Consider the following 17,037-nt stretch of genomic DNA (forward strand, 5'->3'; position numbering starts at 1 on the left):
TATAATGTTTTTCAGCGATCTTAGTGGATTTGCTAAAGTTTCTGGTCGAAGTAGATTTTTTTTTTTAAATGTCACGGTCATGGACTAGGTTTGCTGGATAAATACTTACATGAGTCTGGGCAAAGGGAGAGAAAGCACATTCAGGTTGCTCTTCTCCTTTCTCATCCGAGATGCCACAACCTTCGACTTGGAGTCCAGGCTAATACTGGGCCCCAAGAAAAACAGCATTGAGAAAAATAACAATTTGCTTCACCTGACAAAGTGCTAGATCAGGTAAAGTATGTTCTTAAGCATCAAGTAGAGGACGTATCAGATCATCACTGGAGGGACCTTGGTTATGTTCTAGAGGGTCATTTGTTAAGATACAGAACAGAGCTTCTTGGTGAAAATCACTGATCTTTAACTCTTAGTATTCTGTTCCATAAAGCAGTTAGAAAGTTTATACTCCATGAATGGAAGGACCTTAATAACTGTTTCATACTTTATATCAATCATGTATCTGAAAGAGGGAAAAGGCAGACGTTTTTCAGATGCTCAGGACTGACACACCTGGATGGATGAATGAATGTGTGTCAGAGTGGGAAGTATGCAACACATGAATATTAATCTTTGATCAAAAAGTGTCAGACCTTCTAACCCATTCTCCAGGAAAGAAAATACTGTTCCATGCTTTTGGAGAAGTCCTACTGCCAGGTCAAAATATTAACTCTGGTATTATTCCCTGAACAGAGGGACAATGCATTTGCTTAGGTAATAAGAGTTGAAGCAAGAAAGCATTTAGGTTTGAAAGAGAGGGCCTAATGGGTACAGAAATGGTCTTTTCAAGTGCCTAGTCTGACAACTACTTACAAACATCGAGATTTCACTGACAAGAGATCAGCACCCAAACGCCAATCACTCTTACATAGGTAGTCTCCTGGATGTTAAATCCTACAGAGATAATATTGCACCAGCGTAGGGACTATTCGGAGACCCCAAGAAATAGCCATTTGGACAGTAGGATCAAACCATTGAGTGCCCAACCATCACTCGGCTCATCAATCTCTTACTTACTACACAATCAGAAATAAAGGAGTGCACCTTTTATCCAGGAATGTATTATCACCTTCATTCTTACTGATCTATCAGTGACACAACCTTGCAAAGGGCGGAAGTATTGTTAGGAATGAAAACATCAAGAGTCACAGGAAAGAAACAGTAAACAATTTAAAAGAATGGGGAAAGAGAAACAGAAATAGCTGTTTGAGTTTTCAAGTGCTGTGAATACTGGCCTTAATCTGCTGCCCTGCCAATCCTACCCTACATAGACTAAGGGATGAGGATGGCGATGGAGCCTGGCCTAATTCCATCCATCAGCATTTACCTGAGGAAAAGGTAGGTCTGAAGTTATTTAGCCGATAACAACCTGTGCGTCCCTGTCATGCATGACTTGAGGAGAGGCAGTAGTAGTAAACTACAAATGGGGGGGGGGGGATTGCAAGGACAGTGATCTGGGGCAATGCACCCCTGTAAATCCAGAGGCAATTCAGAGTAACTCATCTTCTTTTAAATCTCTATAAACACATACCATGCCCAAACAAACCTGGTTATGTTTGTCGTCTTACCTTTTCATCAGGTAGACACTGACACCAGTCCCGTACCCTAGCTTCTGCATGAAGGGAGAAGCGGGAATGACTAGGGCGGTTGGTGTGCCCGATGAGGAGCCTCCTAGGAAAAGAAATTCAAAGCATAAACTAAGCTTCATGCAAGTGAACTCAACTCAATACAACTTAATGTGTAGAGTATTTTGTGTACATAAACAAGTCCCACCGTCCCTCTGATGGACTGAAACAGGTTATCAGGATGATTACTAGCATAAGTGAGAAGTATACAGGTCTTACTAAAATCCATCTGGCATACCCAACATTTCTGATGTCTCTGAGAATATTTTGATTTATCTGCATACTGCCTTCCCTACAAGAATAAGGTGAAAGCATCATCATAGTAACGTGAATCGTCTTGGTCTTGCGTTTATAAGAACCACTGTTCTCTGGCATCATAACTCTGTACAGTTTAAAAAGGCATGTTTTTGCCAGTCATGGGTTAGTTTACCCAAACCTGATGCACAGGAAGTCCATTGCCTTGACAAAGCCAGTTGTCTTGTTTGTAATTAATGTTGCTTGTTTTAATTGCTACAGCTAGAGTTGGTGAAACACAAGAATATGGTTTTTATAATTTTAATAGTGTACATCAGTGGTTCCCAACCTGTGGTCCGAGGACCCCTGGGGCTCCGCGAAGCCTCCTCAGGGGGTCCGCAACTGCTTAGAAAATTAAATCATTTTAACAGATTAGGTCCCCAGCTTTAAGTAATGACTCAGTAAGGGGGTCCCCAGATTTTAATAATGATTCAGTGGGGGTCCCCAGGTTCCAGTAATGATAAAGTGGGGGTCCACAGAAGTCAAAAGGTTGGGTGTACACATTTTGAACAGGCATAAAGCACAGCTAATCTAAGTGGAATAAATGGTGGCCAATAATCAGCACCCCTGCTTAACTAGTTTGTCTTCTGAAGTGTTACCCTTCTATTAAACACTGTACTGCCGCCCCACAAACCGCTCCAAACAACTCCATCTATACACATGGCTCACATTAGTCCTTTATAGAGGCAACACTAAACTAAAACAAGATGTAAATGGTTCACTATGCACTTGGCCCCTGAGTACCACCAGCAATGGTTTAGATTGCTCAAATGCTGACCCAGTAATAGGCAGGGAGGCTGAAAAATTCCACTCTACCTAGCCCAATATTACACTTGTGTCTAGACACTGATAACAAATTATCCTATTCTGTAGTACTTCTTCCCTCAGCTGCAGAAGGACAAAAAGTAATAGGCAACCAAAGATTCAAATAAGTGCCTTTCAGGTGATGCACACATCTCAAGTGAAACTATTAGTCATCTCAATGGTAGTGCCCACTCTACTTGTTAGATTGTGGAATGTTTGGGTATGTGAAGTTGTGCTCTGATATGTCTTATTTAATTTCAGTCTGTTATGTTTCATGCTTTGCTATGCTGTTATGGTGTGTTGCTGTGTCAGCCTTGTAATTACATTAAAGAAGCGTGGCCGTCCAGTACAAGCTTCACATCATGTTGCATCTGCGCTTTAACAAATGTGCTACTCAATGTCTCATCACCAAAACCTAATGGGAATTCAAATGGGGCAATTAACCATTCTCAAAATGCCATGGGCTTGATTGGCATTTGGGCCAAGAAGTAGCAAAGTGTATCAACCACATGGAAGGCAATGGCTGAAGGTGGCGGTTATTATTTAACAAAATAATAATTAATGACACAAGGGCCCCCAGGCAGCTGGTATGGAGTAGGGCTGGGTCACCCACTGGCATCATAACAGAGAAGTGTGCCTGCATAGCATGTATTGGTCTTCAAGCAATGTTTTCAAACAAAAGGTGACTTACTGGACGAAAGAAAGAAGGCAGAAATGGAGACAGAGTATAATTGAAAAGCATGCTGAAGGCATGTCTGTAGGAAAGTACCATCTTTCTTGGCATGTTACCCCAATTTTACATGTATATCAGTATTCTTTTGCCTGTCTCACTGGGATCCTGCTAGCCAGTACCCCATTGCTCATAGTTTGTGGCCTGAATGTGTGTACCTGTGTAGTGACTAACTGTGTCACTGAGGCTCTGCTAATCAGAACCTCAGTGCTCATGCTCTCTCTACCTTTAATATATTTGTCACTATAGGCTAGTGACTACTTTCACCAATTTCAATTGGCATACTGGAACACCCTTATAATTCCGTAGTATATGGTACCTAGGTACCCAGGGTATTGGGTTTCCAGGAGATCCATATGGGCTGCAGCATTTATTTTACCCCCCATAGGGAGCTCAGACAAACCTTAACACAGAACTGCCACTGCAGCCTGAGTGAAATAACACACACGTTATTTCACAGCCATTTTCACTGTACTTAAGTAACTTATAAGTCACCTATACGTCTAACCTTCACTTGCTGAAGGTTAGGTGCAAAGTTACTAAGTGTGAGGGCACACTTGCACTAGCAAAGGTGCCCCCAAATAGTTCAGGGCCATTTCCCCGGACTTTGTGAGTGCGGGACACCATTACACGCGTGCACTACATTTAGGTCAATACCTATATGTAGCTTCACAATGGTAACTCCAAATATGGCCATGTAACATGTCTAAGATCATGGAAGTGTCCTCCCATTCCAAATCTCGTATTGGGGAGCCAATCCCGTGCATCCTGGGGGCTCCATTATGGACCCCCAGTACTGCCAAACCAGCTCTCTGGGCAGCCCAGTTCCAGGAAGGCAGAACAAAGCATTTCCACTGAGAGCAGGGTGTTACACCCTCTCTCTTTCGAAATAGGTGTTAAAGGCTGGGGAGGGGTATCCTCTCCCAGCCTCTGGAAATGCTTTGAAGAGCACAGATGGTGCCCTCCTTGCATACGCCGGTCTACACCGGTTTAGGGAACCCCTCAATCCCTTCTCTGGCACAAAACTGGACAAAGGAAAGGGGAGTGACCACTCCCCTGTCCATCACCACCCCAGGGGCGGTGCCCAGAGCTCCTCCAGTGTGTCTCTGACCTCTGCCATCTTGTTTACAGAGGTGTGGGGGCACTCTGGAGGCCTCTGAGTGGCCAGTGTCAGCAGGTGACGTAAGAGACCCCTCCTGATAGGAGCATACCTGGCTAAGTGGCCAATCCTCCTCTGAGGGCTATTTAGGGTCTCTCCAGTGGGCTTTTCCTCAGATTACGACTTGCAAGAATTCATCAGGGTTCCTCTGCGCTCCTCTCTTCGACTTCTGCCAAGGATTGACCGCTGACTGCTCCAGGACGCCTGTAAAACTGCAACAGAGTAGCCAGAAGACTACCAGCAACATTGTAGTGCCTAATCCTGCCGGCTTTCTCAACTGTTTCCTGGTGGTGCATGCTCTGGGGGCTGTCTGCCTTCACCCTGCACTGGAAGCCACAAAGAAATTTCCCCTGGGTAGACAGAATCTTCCCCCCTGCTCCAGCAGGCACCAAACTTCAGCGTCACCGGTACTCTGGGTCCCCTCTCATCCTGACGAGCGTGGCCCCTGGAACACAGGTGGTGGACCCAAGTGACCCAGACTGTCCACTGGTCCAACTGTTCAAATTTGGAGGAGGTAAGTCCTTGCCTCCCCTCCCCAGACAGTAATCCTGTGCACCGTGTGTCCTTCCTGGGCCCGGGCAGCACCCTTTTTCTCCAACTGCGACTCTTTCAGCTAGCAAGGCTTGTTTGCAGAATTTTGCCAAGGAAACAACTGTGCATCCTCCCGCACGCTGTGGGACATCTTCTGCACGAAGGAGAACTTCCTACCTCCTTTCGTTGTTGCAAAATCTGCAGCTTTTTCCAACTGGAGGCAGCTATTTTGCATCTTCATCTGGGTTTTAGTGGACTCCTGCCCCCCCGGAACACTTTAGCGACTCTTGGACTTGGTCCCCTTTCTTTGCAGGTCTTCAGGTCCAGAAATCCATCTTCAGTGCCTTGCAGTCTGTTGTGGTCCTTGCAAAATCCTTTATTACAACTTTAGTGTGTTTCTGGGGAAATAGTAGTACTTTACTCCTACTTTCCAGGGTGTTGGGGTGGGGTCTCCTTTATACTCTTAGTGTTTTCTTACACTCCCAGCGACCCTCTACACAATACACTAGCCTAGGGGTCAAGTTGTGGTTCGCATTCCACTTTTTTAGTATATGGTTTGTGTTGCCCCTAGGATTATTGCATCATATTGTGTTCTACAGTGTTTGCACTACTTTCTGACTGTTTTACTTACCTGATTTGGTTAGTTGTGTATGTTACTTACCTCCTAAGGGAGTATATCCTCAGAGATATTTCTGGCACATTGGGGCTCATTCTGAGCCCGGCGGGCGGCGGGAGCCGCCAAATGACCGCACCGCGGTCAAAAGACCGCGGCAGCCATTCAGACATTTCCTCTGGGCCGGCGGGCGCTCTCCAAAAGAGCGCCTGCCGGCCCAGAGGAAAAGCCCCTGCAACGAGGACGCCGGCTCAGAATTGAGCCGGCGTAGTTGCAGGGGTGCGACGGGTGCAGTTTGCACCCGTCGCGTATTTCAGACACTGAAATACACAGTGGGGCCCTCTTACGGGGGCCCCTGCAGTGCCCATGCCATTGGCATGGGCACTGCAGGGGCCCCCAGGGGCCCCGCGGCACCCCCTACCGCCATCCTGTTCCTGGCGGGCGAACCGCCAGGAACAGGATGGCGGTAGGGGGTGTCAGAATCCCCCATGGCGGCGCAGCAAGCTGCGCCGCCATGGGGGGATTCCAAGGGCAGCGGAAAACCGGCGGGAGACCGACGGTTTTCCTTGTCTGACCGCGGCCGAACCGCCGCGGTCAGAATGCCCTGCGGGGCACCGCCGGTCTGTCGGCGGTGCTCCCGCCGACCTGGTCAGAATGACCCCCATTGTCACTAAAATAAAGTGCCTTTATTTTTTTTTAGTAACTATGAGTATTGCCTTTGTTATGATATAGTACCTATATGATATAAGTGGTATTGCATGAGCTTTGCATGTCTCCTAGTTCAGCCTTGGCTGCTCTGCTATAGCTACCTCTATCAGCCTAAGCTGCTAGAACACTACTACACTCTACTAATAAGGGATAACTGGACCTGGCACAAGGTGTAAGTACCAGTGGTACCCACTATAAGCCCGGTCAGCCTCCTACAACTTTTTTCACCTTAGCACGTAAAAGGCTGTGTAAGGCTATGTATAGTAAGGATAAAGATGTAGGGTATCCACATGATAAACTGTCGGGAGGAGAAATGGATTTTAGAGTCTTGATAGGGCCGGTGACTTGGCTTCTCTACTGACCCGACATGAGGGCCCTCAGAAACAAACTGTTTTCCATGAGTAGAACTTTTGTTCAGTTTTGGTAGCTGGTCAAAAAAGGTCAGCCACACCTCAGAAAAAGTGTGTGAATGTGTTCTATACAACAACTAACCAAACAGGCATTGGCGAAACCAACAGGTCTCACCTTTCGGATCTATTGGCTTTCCCAATCCACAAAAAGTAAGAAGCTTGTTGTTTACGCGGCAAAACATAAAAAAAAAAAAAAAATAAGATAACTAGGTACGATGACGTGACCGCTGTTGCGTCATTGTGTACGTGCAGACATGTTTCACCATGCACGCATGTGCATACAGAACGACGTTGGCAACTATTTTCTGAACCAGGATGGTAGATGCCACTTGGATCGGTAATAAAAAGATGACTTTATTAACCCCTCCAGCAGCGGTGGGAGGCAACATAGGAGAAGGTGGGGTGATTAGTTGGGGGATGGGAAAAGCAGCACCTGAAGGAAACAGCTGCATAGGGTGGGATGGAAAGCATGTGACATTGTGTGCAACATCAAGTGTGGGCATGGGGATAATGGGAAAGAAGCACATGAGCAAGACAGCAATGCAGAGCAGGGGCGAGGGAAACTGGGGAGAGAAGCACATGAGAAAGAGCGAGCAGCACACAAGGGAGACAGCAAAACGGAGTGAGGATTAGGCAAAGTTGAATCACATAAGGGAGAAAGATGGGAAACACGTGCACTCTCATGGAGTGCTTAACCAAAAGACAAAAAGCAGTTCCCTAAAAGTAAGATGTTGAAGTTAGTGAAAAAGTATGGTAAAGAAGCTATGTTCCTGGGGAAAGAGAATCACAAGAAAAGGAAGGCAAGCCACTGAATAAGCAAGAAAGCAAAAGAGGGTGACAAGCCAGGCAATGCCAAGCAAGTCCACCGTAAGTACTCAACACGTCTTTCACAACCATGCAGCGTGCACCTTCTAAAAGGGGAGACCTAAAAAGTAGGCCTTGGAAACCATAACTTATTTTTCAGAGGGATCTAATTTCATGAAAATGTTGGCCCATCAAGACTTGCACTGTTACAAGCAATGACTGAAAGTGGATGCCTAATCCTAACTCATTTCCTTCAAACCAAAGACAAAACCAAAGACAATCAGTATCATCAGCATAGATCTATGTATGTAGATCTGCAGAAAGGTGGCACATTAAAAACAAATGCTAGCATTCAAGCCCTACTATAGTATTGGACTCGACATAATCAGAGAGGCTATTATCAGAGCTCTTATTTAATGAGATTGCTGCTATAATGTGCTGCTGCTCTACATGGCACCAAAGTGGCAGGTAGATTTTTTTTTAAAGGACAAGTAGATTTATGAACAAACATGTCATATGTACAACTAGATATTTTATTAAATTCCACACCCCTGAAGGCAGCATGGCTGGATGAACCAGCGTTGTGTTAAATGGAACTTCCTAGCTCAAGCAGTATCTAGGAGCACAGGGAACCTACAAAATGCTGTTAATATTTGTGTACAAATAACTTCCATGCAATAATAATGTGTTTATATAGCCCTAAATACAGAATTTTGCTATTTCTAAAAGCTAAATAACAGTTGTTACTATTACCTTTAATATAAAGGTTCTCCAGTTTTCCAACCTCCGAAGGATGGAAGGTTGAGCTTACATTTGGTAAATGCCACTGCAATTCAACCTGGCTAAAAACCATTAACACTGACAATGCCAATAGCTCTCGGATTGCCGGGACCATTTGGGGTTTGCCAAAGCTTGTTAGGATAAGCTTTCAGAAGGTACAATGAAAATACAAGCAAAACAGCGTGGCGCCAGTTAATGGTGTCAGACGGGTAATCAGAGGTGATCATGCGTACTGCATGCAATAAGGTAAACCAGCTGTGGACTTGAAAGACAAACTGGTTTAGGCTGAAACATTTCTATATTGCAAAGATCGGGTGCCAAGCTCAGCTGAAGTTATCCCAAAACACGAGCCCTGGGGTGTGGCACAGGTGGTTAGGTAAATACATAAACGTCTTGCATCAGATTAGAAGGACAAAACAAGGTGAACTGCCCACCTGGACTGTTTACCCCAGGGCGAGACAGCAGTAAAGGAAAACAAGTGATGTACTAAAAAAAAAAATAATACAAAAAAAAAAATGCTACTTTCTGGTCAGTTTCACAGGGGCATGATTCATCAATAAAAAGGGAACACGGCAACAGCATACAAGACAGAAAAGGGCCATGGTCGTAATAATCTGTGAATGTCCATGACCCAGCCAGTCACAAATAGCTTACTGTAAGAAGTGAAGTTCACTGTACAACAGAGGCAGTAACCTGACATAATTTCAAGTGAACTTGAAAGCAAATGTGACTGTTATAGTTACAATGATAAGTACTCTTGTATAGCAAAAACAATGCTATATGATGTAATATGTAAACGCTAAACTACTTGCAAAGTACAACCATGTCTGTGAACACATACATACAACAAAGGAACACAAGTAAATAAATGTTTGTTTCTTTTGGCAAAAACTTATTATACAATCTAAGCACTACTTTTGCCATTTGGAAGTCTGCCATATATATTACACGTGCAAGCAGAACTCACCTGAGGCTAGCTAGGCAACTGAAACAGAAAAGAGACCCCTCAATGAAAAGCGAAATACGAACGGAGTGCTCGAGAAAGCATGCCCAAGGTGATACCACTAGAACAGCATACGCAAAGGAGACACAGCAGATCAGAGCATGCATACATTGAATACAGGACGCAAGGGGGTTAAGTGCACCACTGAACCCGGCGCCACTCCATCTGGCATCACTGCATTCTACGACACTGCATTGTAAGCCGCTGAATTCAATGCCACTGAACTCAATGCCACTATACTCTGCAACACTCTACCCCAAAGCACTCTAAAGCAGTCTACCCTATGCCACTCTACACGACTCCACACTGTGCCATTCCAATACATGAGACACACTGCAATTCCACTCTACGACACTCCACGTGACTCTCCTCTACACCACTAACTTTTAGCCATGCTGAACAGCAGCAACACGGGTGTACAACATGGCTAAAACACATTGACAAAGTCAATAGCTCTTACATAAGTGAGACCTATTGGCTCTGCCAATGCTTGTTCATACAGTTTTCAGTTCCAAGGGAAAAGTAGTCAGAGAAGATTTACTCCAGTATTGGAACCTTCATAGATTTAAATGCTTGAATCATTCCCCGTCGTCGAGATGGGAGCCTCCGGTGGGATATAAAACCACATTCAATTGCATATAAAGCTCAGAGAAACTAGGCCTCTTAATTTAGTAACATCTCACAGTCATTTTATTAAAAAAAAGGACCAAACTTAAGAGACAACCAATCAGCTCTCACCACCCCTTAGAACCCTCCTGTGAGGAGCGGATTTCCCTCAGAATTTCCACCGCACGTTGTGCTAAGGAGTCTCCTCTGAGCTCCGCTCAGTTTTTCTCTCAGAAATTCTTCCTGAGTGGATTTGGATATTTTATCTCGTCAGGAACAGTTCAAGGTGGTTTAAACTGGCTACCATGTAAGAGACACCTAAGAAAGGGGTCTTTAGAGCTTGTGCTACCTGCATGAAGAAAAGGCTGCATGTTGATAATCAGCATAAGGACTGTATTTATTGTCTCTATCCGAGCCATAAACCTAGAGACTGCAATGTATGTAGAACATTTTCTACCAAGACCCTTAAAGGCAGAGAGGGTCATCTCATCTGGCTCCAGAAGTTGAAATCCAGGGACAACCCTGTCTCTGATGAGGACAGTGCCTCTTTTCTTCTGTTTCTGTGGTGAAAACGCCTGTCAAACGACAATCTGAAGTTTCTTCAGAGGAAAGACCAAGAAAAGTTGTTAAAAAATCTGCTAAGGCATCCTCAAAGACTGCTAGCCCTTCAAAGATGAAGACTAAAGCTTCTAAGTCCAAAAAGAAGCCTGTCTCTGAGCCGTCAACATTAGCATTCAAGGTAAAGCATACCTTCAAAAAACCAACTTCTGTGCCATCAACAGGACCATCGTCGATGACGGCACCGTCGACAGCTCAGGTACCGATGACGACTTCTACCATCTGTCTCTATGGTGAGATCCGGCTCTTCGTCGACGATATGTTCATCCTCGTCGACGGTACGTCCTATAGCTTCACCGTCAGCGATGATACTGGTGATGCTCTCATCGACGACCCCGCTGACTACAGCCTCATTGATGCTATTCCCGCTGTCGACAGCCTTGTCGACGCTGCTTCCACTGACGACGGCATCGTCGACAGAACAACAGCCGTCGACGGCACTCCAACCGTCGACAATCCCACCATCGACGACAATCAATACGGCGATGCTCTCGTCAACGATACCACCATTAATGCCACCACCGTCGACGGCACACCTCTCGTCGACGACGACAAATACTGAAGTAAAGGGTCAGAGGCCATGTTCATTGCCTCTGTTGTCGTCAGGAGACCAGGATGCTCACAGGAGGGTGAAAAAGTATCATCTAATGCCCTCAATTACATCTCCTAGCAAGGTTTCCAGCCTTTTACCCTCGCATATCTTGGATAAAGATGACTCAGATGAGGAGGGTATTTTGGAGTCGCCAGCAGCCCTTCACAGTTAAGGGTTAAGTGCCAAGAATACTCCGATGATGATGAGGCTTCATACTACACCCAAGGCTATTATGAGCAGCCGCCATTGGTCGGTCTTCTCCCCTGGGCTTGTTTCTGACTTGCAAGCAATGTTGGCAGATTATCAGGAACGTTTTCCAGCTAAGCCTTCGTCAGTGCAACAGCTGATACTTCCGCCTCCGCCAGCAACTCCTCTCTTGCAGCAAACGCATCATGCACCTCAGCCAAGGTCACAGCAGTCTGTTCTTTCCACACCAAGACATCAGATATCCTCCGATGAGGATGCTGAGGAAGGTGAGATACAGCCTGATAATGATGAGTGGGATGATTATATTATACCGGCTCCTACTTCACCTACAGCCCTAATGGTGGAGTCTCCACCTGAGGCTATAGGTGGCTTCCATAACCTGCTTGAGCGTGCCGCTACGCGGTTCGATCTTCCAATGCCTGCAACTCAGCAGGACTGCTTCCTATAGGACTTTAAAGAGCCCCACAGGAAAATGGCCAGAGCTATACCCATTATAGACCATATTTGGAGCCAGGGCCTGAAAATTATGCAGAATCCAGCAACGGTCCCTGCAGTTCTACTGAGACTGGATAAGAAATATAAGCCAAAGGAGGATGCTCCGGCTTGCCTCTCAGGACATCCAAAGCCAGACTCCGTAATATCACAAGCCGCCCAACGTCGCTCCAAGAACCCCTCTACGCCATTGACATCACCGCCAGATAAAGAAGGAAGGCGCTTAGATAACATCAGCAAGCGTTTCTCTTCCATGTCCGCTACTGTGGTAAGGGCGGCCAACTCCCTTGCTCTGCTAGGCAGATACGATCGACAGCTCTGGTCAGATATTTCCCATTCACTAGAAGAGCTTCCAGACACCTCCAAAGCAGAAGCTAGGAAAGTTCTGATAGAGGGCCAGCAATCTTCAGTGGAGATCATCGATTGTGTGCTGGATATATCGGCAATGGGCTTCAGACTACTCACGGGTTCAGCGGTGTTAAGGCGTCAAGGTTGGCTCAAAGCTACCAACTTTTGGCCAGAAGTACAAACTAAAATTCTAGATCTTCCATATGATGGGGAAGCTCCATTTGGCAAGCACGTCGACGACACCCTTCAAGCCATCAAGGCAGGTACAAAAACGGCGAAATCCCTGGGCACTCTGCAATATAGGAAAGTGCCCTTTCGGGGTGCTAGGCGCAGAGGTCAACCTTCCTTTTGTAGTGGATACCAACAATATAGGTACCCAGCCTATTCCTCCTCGTTTCAACCTGCTAGAACACAGTACCAGCCGAGGCAACCACCTCCCACAGCATATACCACACCCTACCACAAGAACAAACAGGGACGTCAATCTAAAGAATCCACGCGTAGACAATGACTGTCTAGCGACACGTCCTATTCACTCTCCTCCTACAATTTCTCATGGAATTCTGAAACATCATATACAACACCGGCAACAAATAACCAAAGACAAGTGGGTGCTGGATGTCATCCGCTTCGGACATGTTGGAATTCACCTAGATGACCCCTTCAATGCCTCCATCACAGGTTCAAAAACACCTTTGTCTACTCTGCTTGGAGGTAGCAAACATGCTGAAGAAATGGGCTATAAAGTATGTTCCGCATTCCCAGAAGGGAGAGGGTTTTTACTCCCGTTTCTTTCTCATCCGAACAAAGTCTTGCCTATGGCGGCCAATCCTGGACTTACGGGAGCTAAACAAGTACCTCAAGAAGCAAACATTTCGTATGGTCACCATCCAAGATGTTCTCCAGCTTCTGAACAAAGCAGACTACATGGCCTCTCTGGAACTTCAAATGCGTACTTTCACATTTCCATTCAGCCGCTCCACAGAAAGTAACTGAGGTTTGCGGTCAACGGCAAACATTTCCAGTTCAAGGTCCTTCCCTTTGGCCTACATTCAGCACCACGAATCTTTACTAAATGTCTAGCGCCAGTGGCGGCTTATCCAAGGAGAAACAAACATCAGGGTTTTCCCTACCTCGATGACTGGTTGGTAAAAGCGCCAGATGTTCACACAAGAGAAAGTTCAGTCAAGGCAACTCTGCGCCTTTTCGAGGAATTAGGCCTTACGCTCAACAAGGAAAAATCATTCCTACAGCCATCCACTTGATTAGCCTTCCTAGGGGCTATCTTGGACACTCAATGAGCCAAAGCCTATCCAGCGCCGGACAGACAAACAAGGCTAATACAGGTGGCAAGGCACATCCAAAGAAAAAGGTGTCTTTCAGTTCGGCAGTACAAGTCCTTGCTGGGCATGATGTAGTCATGTATCAGCCTCATTACATTCTGCCGCCTCCGAATGCGTCCAATTGAGGAAGAACTGGACAAGCAACGGATGCAAGCACAAGGCTCCTTCGAGGATACCATCATTGCCTGGTCCATTCTCTGGATTGGTGGACGAATCCCGAGAACATTTCCAAAGGACTCCGTTTATTGGCACGAGTTCCTCCAATGATTGTAACTATGGATGCATCGCTCACAGGATGGGGCGCATGCTTGCAGGACCTTTGGGCGAGCAGCAAGTGACCGCCCTCTCACCGTATGTTCCACATAAATCTTCTTGAGCGGAGAGCGGTCTATTACGCCTTGCAAGCCTTCCTTCCAAGGATACGAGGGTCAGCGGTGCTTGTCAGGACAGACAATACCACCACAATGCACTACATAAACAAGCAGGGAGGAACACAGTCTTGCATACTCTCTCAAGAAGTACAAACCATCTGGAAATGGTACATTTACCACTCAATCCACATCAATGCGGAGCATGTCCCAGGCCTACAGAATAACATTGCGGAGTCGCTAAGCAGATTGGTGACATCCTCCCACGAGTGGGAATTAGACTAGAGGACGCTAGATCGAATATTCGACCAGTGGGGAAAACCGAATCTGGCCCTATTTGCATCCTCCCGGAATGCCAAATGCCAAATCACCAACAGGGGTCATGGGGGGATGCATTTTCGATCACATGGTCAGGGATCTATGCGTGTGCTTTCCCTCCGATTTCTCTGATCAAGGGTGATCAGGAAGATGAAGTCGGAACCCTGCCAGCTGATCCTCATAGCTCCAGTGTGGCTGCTTCAACCGTGGTACACGGAGTTGCTTCTCCTACCGGCCTCTCCATCCATCAGGCTCAGACCAATCCCCCACCTGCTTACCATCAATCGGGGACAAGTGAGGCACCCGGACCCCAAATCTCTCAGTTTGCACGCATGGCTCCCGAGTACAATTAATTTGGCCATCTAGATCTACAGTCTGACTGCAGAGAAGTGCTAGCTAATGCACATGCAGATAGTACCAGCAAATCTTACTGACTAAGATGGAAGAGATTTTGTGTTTGGTGCGAAACCCAAAACGCGCACCCGCTCTCCTCCGCACCGGAGGCAGTGTTGCCGTATTTATTGCAGCTGGCACGTTCAGGTCTAGCCCATTCCTCAGTCAGAGTCCATTTAGCTGCCATCTCCAGATACAGAAGAGCACCAGGCAAACCATCCTTAAGCTCTCTCAGATTGGTAAAGCAATTTCTCAAAGGTCTCTACAGACCTTTTCCTCCAGTAAAACCTCCACCGCCGGCATGGCAACTTAACATAGTCCTTGGCCAGCTTAGGAAGGAGCCTTTTGAGCTGATTCACAGAGTGGACATCAAGTACCTCACTTGGAAAGTGTCTCTCCTTCTTGCCCTTACTTCGGCGCAGAGTTAGTGAAATTCAAGCTTTCACTATACAATAACCCTTTCTGCAGTTCAGGCAGGACAGAGTCATCCTGCGTACTAATCCTAAATTAGTTCCCAAGGTGCCTTCGGAGTTCCATGTCAACGAGCCAGTGGTGCTCAGAACTCTTTTCCCGAACCCGCAAACTGCTGTGGAAAGAACTCTCCATTCATTCGACCTTAAAAGGTGCATGAAATTCTATCTGGACAGGACAAAATCGTTCAGACAGTCCACTCAGTTATTTGTAGCATTTAGTGCTGTAGAAAAGGTCACTCAGTAACCAAACAGACTATATCCCTGTGGATTAAGGACACAATCATATTCTGCCATCAGAAAGCAGGAAGGCCATTGAACACAAGCGTATGAGCCCATTCTTTAGGGTTATCTCTGCATCCTGTGCGCTGTTTGCTGGTGTATCAATTAAAGACATCTGTCATGCTGCGACATGGAGAACAACTCACACCTTCACGCAGCATTACTTCCTGGACACGGAGTCACTTCGGGATGCAGCCATTGGTCAAGCGGTCCTTCAAAACCTGTTTCAATGACGGTGAGCTAAAATATTTATTTCCCTCCATCCGCTTATTTTCTGTTATATCACATTTTCTTCATTATAATGCTGTAGATCAGAGCAAGACGTGTATGTACATATTATCATGCCAGTTCACATTTCAGAGTGCTATGCTACTATTTGTAGGACGCAAATGTGTTATCCACTGCTTACTATTCTGATTCAAGCATGTGAATCTATGAAAGTTCCAATACTGGAGTAAGAAACAAGTTACTTACCTGTAACTGTGGATCTCCAGTATTGGAAACTTTCATAGATTCACATGCAACCCACCCTTCCTCCCCTGGGGAGCTCCCCATCATTTTTACCAGTCCTAGATTATTGCACTTGTGCTGGGAAAATCTGAGGGAAATCAGCTCCTCACAGGATCATTCAGTAATTTGTTAAGCGCGCTACTCACCCGTAAGGGTCTCAAGGTGCCTGGGGGGAGTGGGGGGTTGCTACTGCTCGAAGAGCCAGGTCTTGAGGCTCTTCCTGAAGGTCAGGAGGTCCTGGGTCAGACGTAGGTTGACGAGGAGGGAGTTTCAGGTTTTGGCGGCAAGGTGGGAGAAGGATCTGCCGCTGGTTGTGATACAGTGTGTGCGGGGGACGGTTGAGGATAGGTTGGCGGAGCGGAGCTGGCTTGTCGGGATGTGAAAGTTGAGACGCTCATTGAGGTAGGCCGGTCCGGCGTAGTGGAGAGCTTTTTGAGCGTGGATCTGGAGTTTGAAGACGATCCTTTTGTTGACGGGTAGCCAGTGGAGGTCTCTGAGGTGGGCTGAGATGTGTTTGTGGTGAGGGAGGTTGAGGATGAGTCATGCTGAGGCGTTCTGGATGCGCTGGAGTTTCTTCTGGGGCTTGGCTGTTGTTCCCGCGTAGAGGGCAGTGCCATAGTCCAGTCTGCTGCTGACGGGGGCGTGAGGGACAGTCCTTCTGGTTTCTACAGGGATCCATCTGAAGGTCTTGCAGAGCATGCAAAGGGTGTTGAAGTATGAGGGTGAGATGGCATTGACTTGCTGGGTCATAGAGAGCGAAGAGTCCAGTATGGATCCGAGGTTGCGTGCGTGGGTGGTGCGCATTGGGGCTGACCCCAGAGTGGCAGGCCACTAGGAGTCATCCCATGCTGATCTGTTGGGGCCGAAGATGATGATCTCTGTCTTCTCCAAGTTCAGCTTGAGGCAGCTTGCTTTCATCCAGTTGGCGATGGCGTGGAGTCCGGTGTGGAGGTTGTTCTTAGCGGTTGCAGGTTCCTTCGTGAGAGAGAGGAT

General features: G+C 46.6%; 1 protein-coding gene across 2 annotated transcripts in view; it reads right to left on the reverse strand.

Moving 5' to 3' along the window:
- The window catches only part of PBK (PDZ binding kinase), a 61,432-nt gene that overhangs the window by 28,395 nt on the left and 16,000 nt on the right, over positions 1 to 17,037 (reverse strand). For both annotated transcript variants that reach the window (XM_069233724.1, XM_069233723.1), the window contains exon 4: positions 1,605 to 1,707. In XM_069233724.1, coding sequence (XP_069089825.1) covers positions 1,605 to 1,707 — 103 coding nt within the window. The remainder of the gene's footprint in view (positions 1 to 1,604; positions 1,708 to 17,037) is intronic.

The sequence above is a fragment of the Pleurodeles waltl genome, chromosome 5, assembly GCF_031143425.1.
Source record: "Pleurodeles waltl isolate 20211129_DDA chromosome 5, aPleWal1.hap1.20221129, whole genome shotgun sequence".
NCBI classification, from domain to species: domain Eukaryota; kingdom Metazoa; phylum Chordata; class Amphibia; order Caudata; family Salamandridae; genus Pleurodeles; species Pleurodeles waltl.